This window comes from Astyanax mexicanus, chromosome 3, assembly GCF_023375975.1.
Source record: "Astyanax mexicanus isolate ESR-SI-001 chromosome 3, AstMex3_surface, whole genome shotgun sequence".
Taxonomy (NCBI): Eukaryota; Metazoa; Chordata; class Actinopteri; order Characiformes; family Acestrorhamphidae; genus Astyanax; species Astyanax mexicanus.
Window position 1 is genome coordinate 47,204,328 of NC_064410.1, and position 15,443 is coordinate 47,219,770.

The following is a 15,443-nucleotide window of genomic DNA, read 5'->3' on the forward strand; positions in this document are numbered from 1 at the left end:
ACATTGCCCTTCGACCAATCCCAGGGGGCCAAGATCAGTTTTCTTGAATGTTTACCTCTTTATACAAGATGTGAAATGTTGCATTGTGCTGAAACTTCTCAGTAGATGTTTGTCCGATTCATGTCAACAAGTTTCTTTACACTAAAGCGGTTAACATGCTAAAATTGCAAACATAATTCCCCTTTCTTCTGTGATTTCTTTGCAAATTAGCTTGTTGAAGTTATTTTAAATGCATAAAAATAACAAAAGGTAGGTTAAGCTTTTCTAGGCAGTCACAATGACACATGTGTCAATATGCTTATACATTTATTGAAAACCATAAAAAAATGCTCAAACATTAAGCAAATCCAGGGCCTCTATTCAACATCTAAAGAACTTTGCCAAGAGCATACTTTGTAGATTTGAAGATTATTTTTGACTGGAAAAAACTGAATAGGTACAATTTCCTCTAGGCCAATATTGGTAATCCCCATGATGATGCAATTCTTATCACAGCTTGTGTTGGAAAGAAATAAAAACATGTGGACATTACTAAATAGTATGCATTGAAGACAGACACTGGTGTATGCGTGTTAATAGAGTTTTAAAATGAAAGCTGTCAGGATTTAAGAAAATATTAAATTAGTGGCTGAGTAAATACTGAGGAGTTTGATGGGACAAGAATATGAGGCTGTTAGGGCACATAGCACACTGGTAATGATGGTCCGCCTAATTGAAGGCATGATGCATATAAAAATATAAAATCAAATGGGTGCTGGTGTGCTTTAGTCCTTTCTAAGGTCTCCTGTCATTGTGTCCAGATGAGTTGAATCAGTTGGCCAAGCTGAATCACATCATTTCTTTCCCCAGGGTCTGAAAAGGACACAATATGCAATGAATACAATACCTCTACATGTTACATATCTTCATCTAAACCTGGAATATAAAAATCATTATCACAAGCCTATCTACTGACTTACCCCAAATGCAGATATTGTTAATCCCTAGAGTCCTTTATGCCTGCACATCAGCCAGCTCAGGGGGCATTGGAGACTTGGGATGTTTGCTCTCAAAATGCTGCTTGAATGTCTTTGGGTCTGGCATCTGTGTCTATAGAGGAAATAGAAATGTCATTATTAGAGTTATTGGTCTTTGACACAAGTATTTCAAACAAAGGTTATAAATTAGGTAATATTTAATCCTGTTTAATGTTTAATATATATTTCAGACCAACAAATATACTTCTGCATTTAATCTATGCTAAGACTCAAACATTGTAGACCTACCCTGCAAACTGGGCAGGTGTGGACGAGAGCAGCTTTAGCAGCAGTCTTCTGATCTGCTCCCTGTGCCTTTTTCTTTTCTGCTGCCTTTTTGGCATTTTTCTGCTGGGACTGAATCTTCTGCTGCCCACGAGCCATGGCTTTTCCTGACAACAGATAAAACTGTGTCACCTAAAAACCTTTAAGAGTGACTGTATGAAAGCAGTGAGGCACCTTTTAGCTAAACGACCCAACAAAGTCTACAGAGACAAAAGTCTCAGGACACTCTTTTATTTCAGAGACAAGACTCTTTCCTTAGCATAGAGGGGGCACATTAGTTGAATGAAAAACAGTGTTTGAAATCAAGGAAACATTTTTAAATTTAAGTAACAGTTTAAAATGCTGAACAATATGACCTCAATTCAGTATCACAATTAACCGACCATTACACCTGGATTACTCTTAATAATATTGATTCTTTGTATAAGTTGCTTGCTGTGCTTCATTAGCTCTCTTTTCAAGTTCCCAATTTGCTTTTCTGCTGCAGACTACACAGGGTGGAATCATATAACTACATCTTTTAAAGGGGACAAAAGATAAACACAGATTGGAAAAAAATATTACCAGAATTTTCAAAACAATTATTTACTGATAAAATAATGACATTGTTTAGAGGTTCTGAATGTGCTAACGAACTAATTTCTTAGGAGTAAAATGAATTGGTGAAATTATTTTGTAAATCGAAGGAGGTTTTTAGGGCTATAAATATAACATTAAATTGAATGGTGCAAACAAGTCTGGATTACGGACAAAGTATTGGTAAGCAGAAAACTAAAGGCTTGTGGATTTAAGCAAATAGCTGATAAACCTACTTAAAGTTTATCCGTCTAGAGTTCAAAAAGAAGATACTGCATGTCAATGCTAACAATAAGGAATGGTGTTCTCAGCTCCGATACACAAAAAACAACTGCTTATCAGTAGACAAACTACAATCAGATACCTGTTTACACACATGAATATGTGCCAGGCTGCAGACATTTAACAATAACTATATCTGTATGATACATTTATATCCAGAAATAATGGCAATGAACAATGTCTCTTAAGCCCCTGGAACTGGGATATGAGTGTTTAAATATCTTAGGCAATACATGTAAAATGACTTCTCTTGCCAAGAACACAATGGTTCTAACTGAATTCAGCAAAAATTAAGGTCATTTTCATACACTGTACAATATGTCGATAACGTAATTATTGTGACAGGCCCACAACAAAACATATTTATCGGAATGTCTTTAGGTGTAATCCTGTGTAAACAATTCAGTCCACCTAAATGTGTGTCTTTCCCTCCCAACAGAAAGTTGAGAAATTGTTCTTTCAGAGTTTTCTGTGTTGTATACATTGTAAGAGCTGGGAGTGGGCCAAAATATCGATATGGCAATAAAGCGCATTGTTATTGTCCGTGACAGGCTACTAATATATGGCCTTAAATACCAGTAATTGTTTGTTTTTTTCTGTAAGTTTGTTACACAATTTGATGAGATTTTAACGTAGTGTAACTGTGATCTACGTAGCCATTTTAACAGCGGTAGACTGTCCTAATTTATGGCAGTTTATGGCTATTTTACAAGATTAAAATAATGTCAGAGCAGGTGTGTGTATCAGTCAGTGTATGTGTTAAAATAAAAACTGATGTGCATTGATTGTTTTGCCTTGCAATACATCCAGTGTTGCCGACTCACTCTAGTGGTATTGTTATTGTGGGCAACATATTGTAAGATAGACAGTGACTACACTACAGAAAAGAAATACTAATTTGGTAATCTTTGCCATGGGAAATCGATTACAAATACATGAAAGTAATAATAAGACAATGAAAAACAAAATACTGGTTCTACAATCAAGCCTGTTAACTGTAACCTGATATATTGATTTCTGCTTTCCAAATATCCTACCGAAAATTTTGTTTTCGAATGTATACCTTGTATTAAATAAATATAAACCAGGGTAGTACGGTTTGACAGGGTAGCACACCTCGGCAGAACACCGGCTCTGACTAATACGCCAGGTTAGCCAGTTTAGCTAGTTAGCAGGCGAGCTGAAACACAGATGACATCGAGGCCGATAGGAAGAAAGTAGAGCCAGCGCTATAAAGCTAGGGTAGCTAGCTAGGTTAACTGAGCTAGCTTCCTAACGTGTCGAGTGGTATCGTGGTTTAAACGCTGGTGTTAAACAAAGGGCACCGTGTCTGTTCAGCGGCCGAAGACAACTACGTGGATGTGGTATAAAAAGACCAGTCGAAAAGAATAAACTGACACCCATTAGAGCAGTTAACACATTAGCTAATTGGCTAATCGCTCCGCCATGTAGCTACAGCGTTAACGCTAGTAGCTCAGCGAGCGCCGTCTCCTCCTCAGCCCGTGCCTTCCCCAGCGTCCCGACCGCCGTGTATTACCCAGCTCTCCCGGTAAACATTCGCTCATTACAGCCTCTCACGGCGGAAACAACCCCATACTTGTACTAATGAATAAAGATAACACTGAAACAAAGGATCTGCGAGGTAAAACATCACATTAATCCTCTATTTAAAGACAATACCTTGGCGCTGGAGTATCTACAGCCTGTAGAAGGGGCGAAGAGTCGAGCGGATAACACAAGAGGAACTTCCGCTGAAGATATAAATTAAAAGTCCTTAGCCAAAGCCTTCCCGCTTAGTATCTCCACCGTTAGAGAATATAATCGCTGCAAACCGCTAGAGAGAGCCCGCGAGTGAGTTATGTCATATTATGCTATATTAAAATTAACTGTTTAAAAGACATTAAATCGAATTAAATAAGCAGAGCCAGCTTTCATTATTTGTAAGAGTGTTTCAAATGTGAAATTGGCCAGACTCAGACTATTTGTTTTGCACAATATATCAAACAGTAAAGAGAAACTATGTAGTAAAAGTAGCTACCAAAACCCCAGGGCTTTAACACTTTCAAGGTACAAAACAATAAAAAAAAAATCATATTTAGATAATACGCTTTGGGATAAAACAAAGAATAGATTAAGGAAACAAATAAAACAGTAATTATAAAAAAAAAACAATCGTTACATTTTGGTCCGCAATGTAATGCAATATAAAAAAGAATTAAGGACATTGTTTATAATAAGGAAACTTTTATTTTGAATTAAACAGCAGCTGTAGCCGGAAGGTGTGTGTGAGCAGCTTCAGACGCAGTAAAAATGGCAGATCGGGGATACAGTTTCTCTCTCACTACTTTCAGGTAAACTCTTTATGTGGCTTTATTAGTGTGATTTTAGCGATGCATGTTTATGTAGTTAATAGGAAAGTAGTTATATATTCCCAGTTCCTTGTATATGATTTGTACAGCCTCTCTGATGAGTTGGTTGGTTATCTGACAGTGAGAGGGATCTGAGATGCAGTGTCACGCTAAGCGGGCAGCGTGTGAGTGACTGAGAAATCTTTAGTTAGAAGCTTTCAGTTGTTCAGGGAGTGTATTTATCATTTTAATAGCCTAATTATTAAACATTCTGCCCACTAAACACAGCTTAATGTGGACAGTGAGCCATGGAGTGTATATCTGTTAGCAAGCTTAGCTTAGCTTAGCTTAGCTACTAGAGCTAAACAGTGACAATTGATTTAACCGAGGTTCACTGTGATTCACATTCATCACACAGCTAAACTAGCTGACTCTCACCAACTAATTATCTGCTGTTAATTATGAAGTGGGAGCTAATTTCTAACTGTACAACCCAATGTGTCAAGCAGGTTCTGCCTAAAGTCATACACATGAGACGTCCTAACTCTGCTTTAATAGTAGAAACTGTACATTTCAAATGTTAACTGTGAAATTTTACTAAAAACAGTGTAAAATCTACAGATCTAAAGAGTTACTCCAGGGCATTTGCAGATTCATTTAGCTTAATAAAAAATGTATAATACAGTAAGGTGATATATTGTGTTTTTTGTTTTTAAGTAAGTGTTTTTGGTACACATTTTTTAAAATATGAATAAAATACAAGTTTTGGGATCTGACGACAAAGCTCTGCTTTCTAGCGGTCAGGGTACACAATACTAAATGAATCACAGTATGACACAAATTTAAAAATTTGAACGAATGATTAAAATTAGTACTGTGAAAAAAATAAATTTACAGTATTGCAGATCTAAATAATGAAAACTACAGCACAGAGATCTTAAACATTTTACTAGTAAAACCAAAGTTAGAACTTGTATTTATGCAGTGATATTAGGCAGAAACTCTTCTCATGATGGAAAGAATGTAACTGATCATAAAATTCTTCCTTATTGTTTTTCACTTCTGCATGAATTGATTATTTTCCCCCATAGCCCTTCTGGGAAGCTGGTACAGATTGAGTATGCCTTGGCAGCAGTGGCAGCTGGTGCACCCTCTGTAGGAATTAAAGGTATGTAGCTAATTGATCTACATCCCTTAGTTCTAGGGGAATTGTTGTTTTTTTTTCATTGTATTTTTATAATTATTAATCAGATCAGCCACTTTATTAATATATTACTACTAATGGGCACAATTATTTAAAACCCTTGAAAATGTTTGTTTCTCATTGATTTTCTTGACACGCTATTCACACATTTGCATTTTACTTTGTATATTAGTGGTACAGTTTTTTTAAGAATATTTTACAAATGCATAATTATATTATTCTTTCTTTCATTTTTAGCTTCCAATGGTGTGGTTCTGGCAACAGAGAAGAAACAAAAGTCAATACTTTATGATGAACAGAGTGTCCACAAAGTTGAACCAATAACTAAACATATCGGCATGGTGTACAGTGGTATGGGTCCTGACTACAGGTAAGCAGTAATGTGCCTGTTAATTAGACAACTGTCAAACACACTTTGCTGTTATTTCTCAGTCCTGGTTCTGGAGGCACCTTGCCCTGCACATTTTATTATTTAATTTATTGCATTTTCAGAGGGCTGTTTTTCTCGTCTGCTATGTCATAGAAGCTTACTTGTAGCTTACCCACTATTCACTGTGCCCTTACTTAAAACTCAAGGGAAAAAACGAAAAACAGCGGCATAAAAAATTGGTGAAAATTAATTGGAATTAAGACTCTGGAACAGAGATTATATTAAAATGTCTTGAAACTGTTTACTATTTAATTATTAATTATTTTTGTAAAGAACTGAAAATCACACAAGTTTCACGCAACATTCACTTGTGAACATGGACCATAATTAAGAAACACTACTTTAGAAAGTATAATCTGCATATTTTATCAAATATATTTTGATTCATTCTAAATCTAGTTGACTAACCACAGTCGTATATTCAGTACTCGGTTACATTCAGAAATTCCCTCTTATGACAGAGTCCTGGTCAGAAGAGCCAGAAAACTGGCCCAGCAGTACTTCTTGGTTTACCAGGAGCCCATTCCTACAGGCCAGCTGGTGCAGAGAGTGGCATCTGTAATGCAGGAATACACACAGTCAGGGTAGGTTTTTTGTTTGAATTACCGGATGCAAAAATATCTTACAACATGGTGCTGTGTTGAGTTTTTATCTATTTTGATTGTATTTTTTGTAGAGGTGTACGTCCATTTGGAGTCTCGTTGCTCATTGCTGGTTGGGATGAGGATCGACCTTACCTCTTTCAGTCTGATCCATCGGTAAAGTCTAGTTCTTTTACAAAACTGTTTAATCTTCAGTATATCTCAGTGCATTCATCATAAAGACTGAAGTGTAACCTTTTTACCCATAGGGTGCCTATTTTGCCTGGAAAGCCACAGCAATGGGAAAGAACTATGTGAACGGAAAAACATTCCTTGAGAAAAGGTAATGAAATCAGGTTGAAGTATTTTCATTGCTTCCTATTTTCTGTGCCTACAGTCTAGCCACTCGCCTTCATAAAGCTTTCCGTTTCACAGTGTACAGATTTAAAGCTGCATGGTTTACTGCTCCTTTTGTATTTGTAGTAGAGTACTCTGTTGTCTTTTTATTACTATAGCTGTAGAAACTTTTTATATTTATTGTTCACTTGATTACTGTTTGATGCAAAAATGTATTTTGGTTTGTTTAAAATGCATTCTGTTTACATTCAAGCTATAAGTAATCCAATACAGGATGGTGCACCTGTGTTGTGTTTTATTGCTTTAAAATGATTGAAGAATCAGTAAAATGTACTTCATATTCACTTATATATTAGGGCTCTTGCAATTTGACGCAAATACATATTCACAGACCGTATTACAGGTACAGGTGTTACATGGCTAGTGTTCTTTTGTTTAATAGATTATGAAAGGATTACATACCTTGTCCAGTTGGGTAGAAATTGTATTTGTAATTACCCTAATTAGAATAGTCTATTTTAATTAGGGTGTGTATATATATATATATATATAAATCTGTATTAATGTATTGAATAGAATGTGTTGAATCTGTTGCTTCTATGCTGCGTTGTTTGATTATATTTTTCGGATGCTGCAGGACAGTAAACATCTACACAGCTGTTCTGTGCTAATGATGTTTTAACATTGGTTACGGGAGGTAACATGAATGTAAATGTATTGTTTTTCCTTTCAGATACAACGAGGATCTAGAATTGGAGGATGCTATACACACAGCCATCTTAACTTTGAAGGTATGCTACTATTTATTTAACCTTAATTTCTAAGACTGGGACTAAGCCTAGTCTTGGACTACATTTTTTAATGGAGAATCTCCATTCAGCACTCTGTGTAGTCCAAGACTAGACTTCATTACTGTCTGATAACCTGGCCCTTTGTCTTATTGGGATAGGGTATTAATCATCCCCTATATTTTAGCTCTTTGTAGAATCACACCATGTTATGTATTGCAGAGTCTAATCTGCGTCTTGTTAATATTTCCACAGGAAAGTTTTGAGGGTCAGATGACTGAAGATAACATTGAAGTGGGAATCTGTAATGAAGCTGGATTCCGCAGACTCTCACCTGCTGAAGTAAAGGATTACCTAGCAGCCATTGCTTAAGGCCTCATCTAATGTTTGCATAACTGGTTGTTGCTACAAATACTCTCCATAACAGCATTTTTACTGTTTTTGTATATCTGTCCTGTTTCTTTCTTTGTACAAGAACACATAGTCATTAAAACCTGTAGAATCTCACTCATTCTCTTTTTTTTAACACAAGGGATAGGACAACTCTTAAGTAGTCTTTTAATTGTCCTTTACAGAGAATTTGCATAACAGAAACAAAAGTGTGAAACTAAGTGGGTATACAGTATAATAGCCTAGAGATCAACACTGCTGCATTCATGGGGTTCCAATCTTTTTTTTTATTATTTTTTTTATTATAATTAATAGGAGCACAGATGGCACATTCTAGCCATTACTTTCCTAATCAACAGTCCACTTTTTATATATGAGCAGAATATGAATAAACACTGCCATTCTTGACAAATCATGCACAATTTTAGCCATCACATTAAGAATGTTTAGGTTATCAAATGATCTGCACACATTTGCAGTGTATGTTAGTATGTAAGACATTAGGCATTTTCGAGTAGTTGAAGCACTGTTTATTGGTTGGGTGGTATATTCATTAGAGTTTTAGCTCTCTGTGCCAGCACAACACTTACGCTGCCTCTTCCCTTCATTCACACTTCTTAACTTGGCTCCAAAGAGTTGAACATGTGCTATAACATGCGAACAAGTGGAATCGGATACATTAATGGATGGAGTATCCATTACAGTCCCATCGCTGTATCAGCGTCAATGTGTAGCCTCTTCTTTTTACTCACACTTCATCACTTGGTTCTAAAGTGTTGGACAAAGTCAGCAAGTTTATACACTTCACCGTATCCCACACTGGCATCCATGCTGATAAAGTCATCAAGGTTCATCTTGGACTCTGCAACAAAAAAGCTTTATAAGACTAGAATTGTAAAGAACCTATTCATTCCAGCCAGTGTATTTTATTAAAAGTATGTACCTGTTGTTTCTATGCAAGGGTATGAGGGTGGAGGCATTCGCCATGCCCCATTAGAATGCTTCATATGAGACCTGTCGGAAGCAAATGTCTTCAGGTAGGTGGCAGCAGATATGGCTCGCATTTTCCTGAAAGTATACAATTATATTCAGCCAATTGTGCACATACCTGTAGTTTGCACTGAATTATCAACCTCATAAACAGCTGACGAATAAGCTTACCTTCGAAAGTCTGGCTTTAAGAACATATCGGACTTTAAAGCTTCTCTTGAGTAAACATCAAAAGGACAGGGGAATGGGAGGACGGTATCCAAGTCGTATATATAGCCTGGTCCTTCTTTATTTACATGCAGCAACACAACATGGTAATCCTAAAATTTGAGGACATTATTAGAGCAGTAGACAAATATTGTATAAAGGAATATATAAAGCAAAACTGTACATTGCATGTATATATTTTTTTACATTCCATCAAAGGCACCAGCTTACCCAGATCACCGGCTCATCCCCTCCCCTACTGGCTTTTTGTTTCCAAATAGGGATCTGCAAAACAGAACAAGTACAACAAAACCAATATCAAAACAGTAAAAAAAAAAACACAAACAGCCTCAGTTATATACTCTCATTACATTTTAACAGAGCACTCACAGTTCTTTTTTCATTGGATATAAAAACTGCATACACCTCATCCACTGGACAGGTCTCCTGGTCCTTAATATATTCACACAATTTCCAAACATTCTCCTCACTGTAGAATAAAACAAAGACTTTCACTAAGTTAATAGCAGACACACAAATGACATGACAACATACACATCATCGCTGTCCAGAAAATAAAATGTGTATCTCAATCATTAAAACTTTACACAAGACATTCAATGGAGTTAATGTAAAACATCAAATATTTCAATCAAATATTTCAAGTAATTTTGGAGCATTTATACTGGTCCATTTATCATGGAATCTGGAATTAACATAACACCTGCTAAATTTACAGTTTCAAAAAGAGAAACATGGCAAAAACAGAGAGACAAGGTTTTTGCATCAACATATATTTGAGACTATGCATAATGCATATTAACAGCCTAAGTAATTGAAAAATTGAAAAAAGAACAAGTTGGCACTGCCACATCCACAGATACATAATGTTCAAGAATAAAGCCTCTCTGTAAGAACTAACACTCTTTATAAGATATAAAAATGGACTTTGCGACCATTGCTGAAAATACATTTAATAACATAAAAGTTATACATAAGTTATTTCTTTACAACAGCATATTCCACAGCAAGAAATATTACGATACATTTAAAGAGAGTTTTTAAAATAATTTCCTTTATAAGAAATACTGATATCACATGCACTTCAAAGTCAAAGTGTTTTTTTTTTGGTCATTTCAGCTATATACAGAGTACACAGTGAAACGAAACAACTTTCCTCCAAGGACCATGGTGCACATAAACACAGTGTAGACAGAACAATAGTGCAACAGTACAAAAGTGCAGACAGACAATACAACACAATACAGACAAAGAATAATAAATAACAAGACAGTGTGCAAATTTTGCAGTGTGCAAAAAAGACCAGGTGAGGTAGTAATTACTCTATTACACAGTGTGCAATAGAGTCCAGTGAGGTAGTAGGGTTTTTAGTGCTTTCCATTTTCTGGGGTAAGTGGGGTAAGAGTGTGTGTGCATGTACAGAAAAACCATCAGTTCAGTCTCTGCAGTTAAGGAGTCTGATGGCTTGGGGGTAGAAGCTGTTGCAGAATCTGGTCGTGCTGGACCGGATGCTGCGGTACCTTCTTCCCGAAGGCAGGAGGGAGAATAGTTCGTGTGAGGGATGAGTGGGGTCATTCACAATGCTGGTTGCTTTGCGGATGCTGCGGGTGGTGTAAATGTCCGTGATGGAGGGGAGAGAGACGCCGATGATCCTCTCAGCTGTCCTCACAATACGCTGGAGGGTCTTGCGGTCAGAGACGGTGCAGGTCCCAAACCAGGCAGTGATGCAGCTGCTCAAGATGCTCTCAATGGTCCCTCTATAGAAGAGTGTGAGGATGGGTGGAGGGAGACGGGCCTTTCTCAGCTTCCGGAGGAAGTAGAGACGCTGCTGGGCTTTCTTGGCTGTAGAGCTGGTGTTCAGGGTCCAGGTGAGGTTATCTGCTAAGTGGACACCAAGGAACTTGGTGCTCTTAACAATCTCCACAGAGGACCCGTCGATGTTGAGTGGAGAGTGGGTGTGTTGTGCTCTCCTGAAGTCAACAACCATTTCCTTTGTCTTGTCCACATTCAGGTGAAGGTTGTTGACTGTACACCAGTCTGTCAGCCGCTGCACCTCCTCTCTGTATGCTGACTCGTCGCCTTTATTTTCAGTAATAAATTTTACATTTTTTACATTCCTGATATATTTTGAAATCAATACTTATGTTTACCTGTGGTTTAATTTCCCGTTAATTTTAATAATGCTTTGTAAGTAGAGCCTGTTAGTTAACTGCTGTCAGTTAAATGTGTTCTATACTGAGTGCTTTAGGATGTTTTGAATTAATGATGCATACAAATAAACATTTAGTAATGAAAAATATATTTCATTAGGTTTGGGTATTTAAATGTTCACCCATGAACCCATTACTGAAAACTAAAAGATAAAAAGCCTTTTAAGATATTCTGCAAAATATAGAGCCAACACTTAACTCAGCAAACATACAACATTAACACAAAATTGTCTGTTTTCTAACAATATTCCCAACAAGAACTAATTAAGTTAATTATGTTTTTTCATAAGAAAATCATTATATTACATTATATTTAATATCAGTATATTTGTAACACATTGTATACGGTGTATATAATCAGGAAAGATAAAAAAATAAAAAATAAAAATCCTGTTTGTTTTCTAAACAAAACAAAATGAAGACTAATCAAAACAAATGAAAAATTGTTTAAGACTTATTCATTTATTTATAATCATTTATTAGTTTTCATCTCTAGAGAGCATGGCCTTAATAACTTTAATAAATGTAATACATTTATGCTCACTAAGCTAAATATAATTGATTTGATAGGGATTATCAGACAACATTAAAATCACGTTGGGATTAAAATGCATTAGAAAAAAAAATGTAACTCGAAGTTTTGCAGATTGAAAAGCTAATTCAGGTGAAGTACCTCAGTAATATAAACAATGCAGAGCATTTAACTGTCAGCTTTCTCCAGTCCCACAGCGATAATTCACAGTTATTGTTAGTGAATTAGCGTCTGAATGACTGAATGAATGAGAAAATGAGTGTGAGAGAGATCAGTACCAGTAGCAGCTCGTATACACACATTCCTGCCGCGGCGGAGCGATCACTGTGTATTCTGGAGACGCGCCCTCCTCTTCTACCATGTTCTCAGCGCTTATATTACACTAAATTAAACACTACTGATCGGAGATGATCATTATAAACAGAGAAAACTCCTTAACAAACACATATACAGCCGCCCAGCCCATCTGTACACAGTGTGCTACAGTTCTTTAGTCCGGTGTTCTGAAAATCTGTGCTACCTTATCAGATTGTGCTACCGTAGCGCATTTTTATAGACATAGCTGTCGGATTGTGCTACCGCGTCGAAATGTCCTACCGCACAGCGCATTTCTTAAAGGGGCAGTAACTCGCCTATAAAGTAATAAAGCACGTGTTTTTTACCCTTTCTGCTTACTCCAGTGACGAAATTACCTTATCAGAATGCGTTACTAGTATCAGTACTGCAGGTAGGATAGATTTATAGACTAAATTACCTTATCAGAATGCGCTACCAGCATTTACACTGTAGGTAGGATAGATTTATAGACTAAATTACCTTATCAGAATGTGCTTCCAGCATTTACACTGTAGGTAGGATAGATTTATAGACTAAATTACCTTATCAGAATGTGCTACCAGTATCAGTACTGCAGGTAGGATAGATTTATAGACTAAATTACCTTATCAGATTGTGCTACCAGCATTTACACTGTAGGTAGGATAGATTTATAGACTAAATTACCTTATCAGAATGCGCTACCAGCATTTACACTGTAGGTAGGACAGATTTATAGACTAAATTACCTTATCAGAATGTGCTACCAGTATCAGTACTGCAGGTAGGATAGATTTATAGACTAAATTACCTTATCAGAATGCGCTACCAGCATTTACACTGTAGGTAGGACAGATTTATAGACTAAATTACCTTATCAGAATGTGCTACCAGTATCAGTACTGCAGGTAGGATAGATTTATAGACTAAATTACCTTATCAGAATGTGCTACCAGCATTTACACTGTAGGTAGGACAGATTTATAGACTAAATTACCTTATCAGAATGTGCTACCAGTATCAGTACTGCAGGTAGGATAGATTTATAGACTAAATTACCTTATCAGATTGTGCTACCAGTATCAGTACTGCAGGTAGGATAGATTTATAGACTAAATTACCTTATCAGAATGCGCTACCAGCATTTACACTGTAGGTAGGATAGATTTATAGACTAAATTACCTTATCAGAATGCGCTACCAGCATTTACACTGTAGGTAGGATAGATTTATAGACTAAATTACCTTATCAGAATGCGCTACCAGCATTTACACTGTAGGTAGGATAGATTTATAGACTAAATTACCTTATCAGAATGCGCTACCAGCATTTACACTGTAGGTAGGATAGATTTATAGACTAAATTACCTTATCAGAATGCGCTACCAGCATTTACACTGTAGGTAGGATAGATTTATAGACTAAATTACCTTATCAGAATGCGCTACCAGCATTTACACTGTAGGTAGGATAGATTTATAGACTAAATTACCTTATCAGAATGCGCTACCAGCATTTACACTGTAGGTAGGATAGATTTATAGACTAAATTACCTTATCAGAATGCGCTACCAGCATTTACACTGTAGGTAGGATAGATTTATAGACTAAATTACCTTATCAGAATGTGCTACCAGTATCAGTACTGCAGGTAGGATAGATTTATAGACTAAATTACCTTATCAGAATGCGCTACCAGCATTTACACTGTAGGTAGGATAGATGTATAGACTAAATTACCTTATCAGAATGTGCTACCAGCATTTACACTGTAGGTAGGATAGATTTATAGACTAAATTACCTTATCAGAATGTGCTACCAGTATCAGTACTGCAGGTAGGATAGATTTATAGACTAAATTACCTTATCAGAATGCGCTACCAGCATTTACACTGTAGGTAGGATAGATTTATAGACTAAATTACCTTATCAGAATGTGCTACCAGTATCAGTACTGCAGGTAGGATAGATTTGTAGACTAAATTACCTTATCAGAATGTGCTACCAGCATTTACACTGTAGGTAGGATAGATTTGTAGACTAAATTACCTTATCAGATTGTGCTTCCAGTATCAGTACTGCAGGTAGGATAGATTTATAGACTAAATTACCTTATCAGAATGCGCTACCAGTATCAGTACTGCAGGTAGGATAGATTTATAGACTAAATTACCTTATCAGAATGCGCTACCAGTATCAGTACTGCAGGTAGGATAGATTTATAGACTAAATTACCTTATCAGAATGTGCTTCCAGCATTTACACTGTAGGTAGGATAGATTTATAGACCAAAATACCTTATGGTTCTACCAAAAAAAATCAAGAGACCACTTCAAAATGTTCAGTTTCTCTGATTTTGCTATTTATAGGTTAATGTTTGAGTAAAATTAACATTGTTTTATTCTGAACTACTGACAACATTTCTCTCAAATTCCAACAACCACAACAAAAATATCATTTAGAACATTTAAATGTAGAAATAGAGAAATCATCAGAATAACAAAATAAAGATGCAGGGCTTTTAGACCTCAAATAATGCAAAGAAAACAAGTTCAACAATTAATGTTTTAAGAGTTCAGAAATCCGTATTTAGTGGAATAAAATGGGAGGGGGGAGAGGGGGGAGGGGGGAGAGGGAGAGGAAGAGAGGGGGGGGAGAGGGAGGGAGAGAGGGAGTTTAATTGTTTGAACATTTTGTACAGTAGTAATTGTTTCCCTTGTTATACTGTGCACACTCAAAGTGTGCCCACCTACTGCAGAGCTCACACTGCACCTGAAAATAAACCACAAATCATTAATCAAAACAGTGCAGTTGAACAAAAGAAAATGCTGGAGTGTCCAATATGGACAGTTTCACCATTGTGATGAAACTGTCAAATTATGACAACATTATATTTATATTAAAGTAGA

General features: G+C 36.3%; 3 protein-coding genes across 5 annotated transcripts; 1 reads left to right on the forward strand and 2 right to left on the reverse strand.

Moving 5' to 3' along the window:
- Window positions 1–289: 289 nt before the first annotated feature.
- On the reverse strand, window positions 290–3,946 carry zgc:91910 (Zinc finger protein 706-like). Of its 2 annotated transcripts, none has more exons than XM_007258841.4 (4): window positions 3,840–3,946; window positions 1,266–1,408; window positions 960–1,089; window positions 290–852 (listed from the first exon to the last, which is right to left on the reverse strand). In XM_007258841.4, the coding sequence occupies exons 2-3, from the start codon at window positions 1,398–1,400 to the stop codon at window positions 994–996; spliced, it is 231 nt and encodes a 76-aa protein (XP_007258903.1). In that variant the 5' UTR covers window positions 1,401–1,408; window positions 3,840–3,946; the 3' UTR covers window positions 290–852; window positions 960–993. The 2 variants fall into 2 exon arrangements, with proteins under 2 accessions (XP_007258903.1, XP_015463750.1); XM_015608264.3 differs by having other exon boundaries at window positions 1,266–1,441; window positions 3,840–3,932.
- A 457-nt stretch (window positions 3,947–4,403) lies between these two features.
- Window positions 4,404–8,374, forward strand: psma2b (proteasome 20S subunit alpha 2b). Its single transcript, XM_007258842.4, has 8 exons — window positions 4,404–4,510; window positions 5,599–5,675; window positions 5,949–6,081; window positions 6,603–6,725; window positions 6,818–6,899; window positions 6,992–7,065; window positions 7,813–7,870; window positions 8,123–8,374. Exons 1-8 carry the CDS (start codon window positions 4,470–4,472, stop codon window positions 8,237–8,239), a joined length of 705 nt encoding a protein of 234 aa, XP_007258904.1. The 5' UTR covers window positions 4,404–4,469; the 3' UTR covers window positions 8,240–8,374.
- A 37-nt stretch (window positions 8,375–8,411) lies between these two features.
- On the reverse strand, window positions 8,412–12,713 carry wdyhv1 (WDYHV motif containing 1). 2 transcript variants are annotated; one of them, XM_007258843.4, is made up of 6 exons: window positions 12,496–12,713; window positions 9,845–9,944; window positions 9,686–9,739; window positions 9,419–9,567; window positions 9,201–9,325; window positions 8,412–9,119 (listed from the first exon to the last, which is right to left on the reverse strand). In XM_007258843.4, exons 1-6 carry the CDS (start codon window positions 12,576–12,578, stop codon window positions 9,016–9,018), a joined length of 615 nt encoding a protein of 204 aa, XP_007258905.3. In that variant the 5' UTR covers window positions 12,579–12,713; the 3' UTR covers window positions 8,412–9,015. The 2 variants fall into 2 exon arrangements, with proteins under 2 accessions (XP_007258905.3, XP_015463751.3); XM_015608265.3 differs by lacking the exon at window positions 9,845–9,944 and having other exon boundaries at window positions 12,496–12,712.
- Between the last annotated feature and the right edge of the window lie 2,730 nt (window positions 12,714–15,443).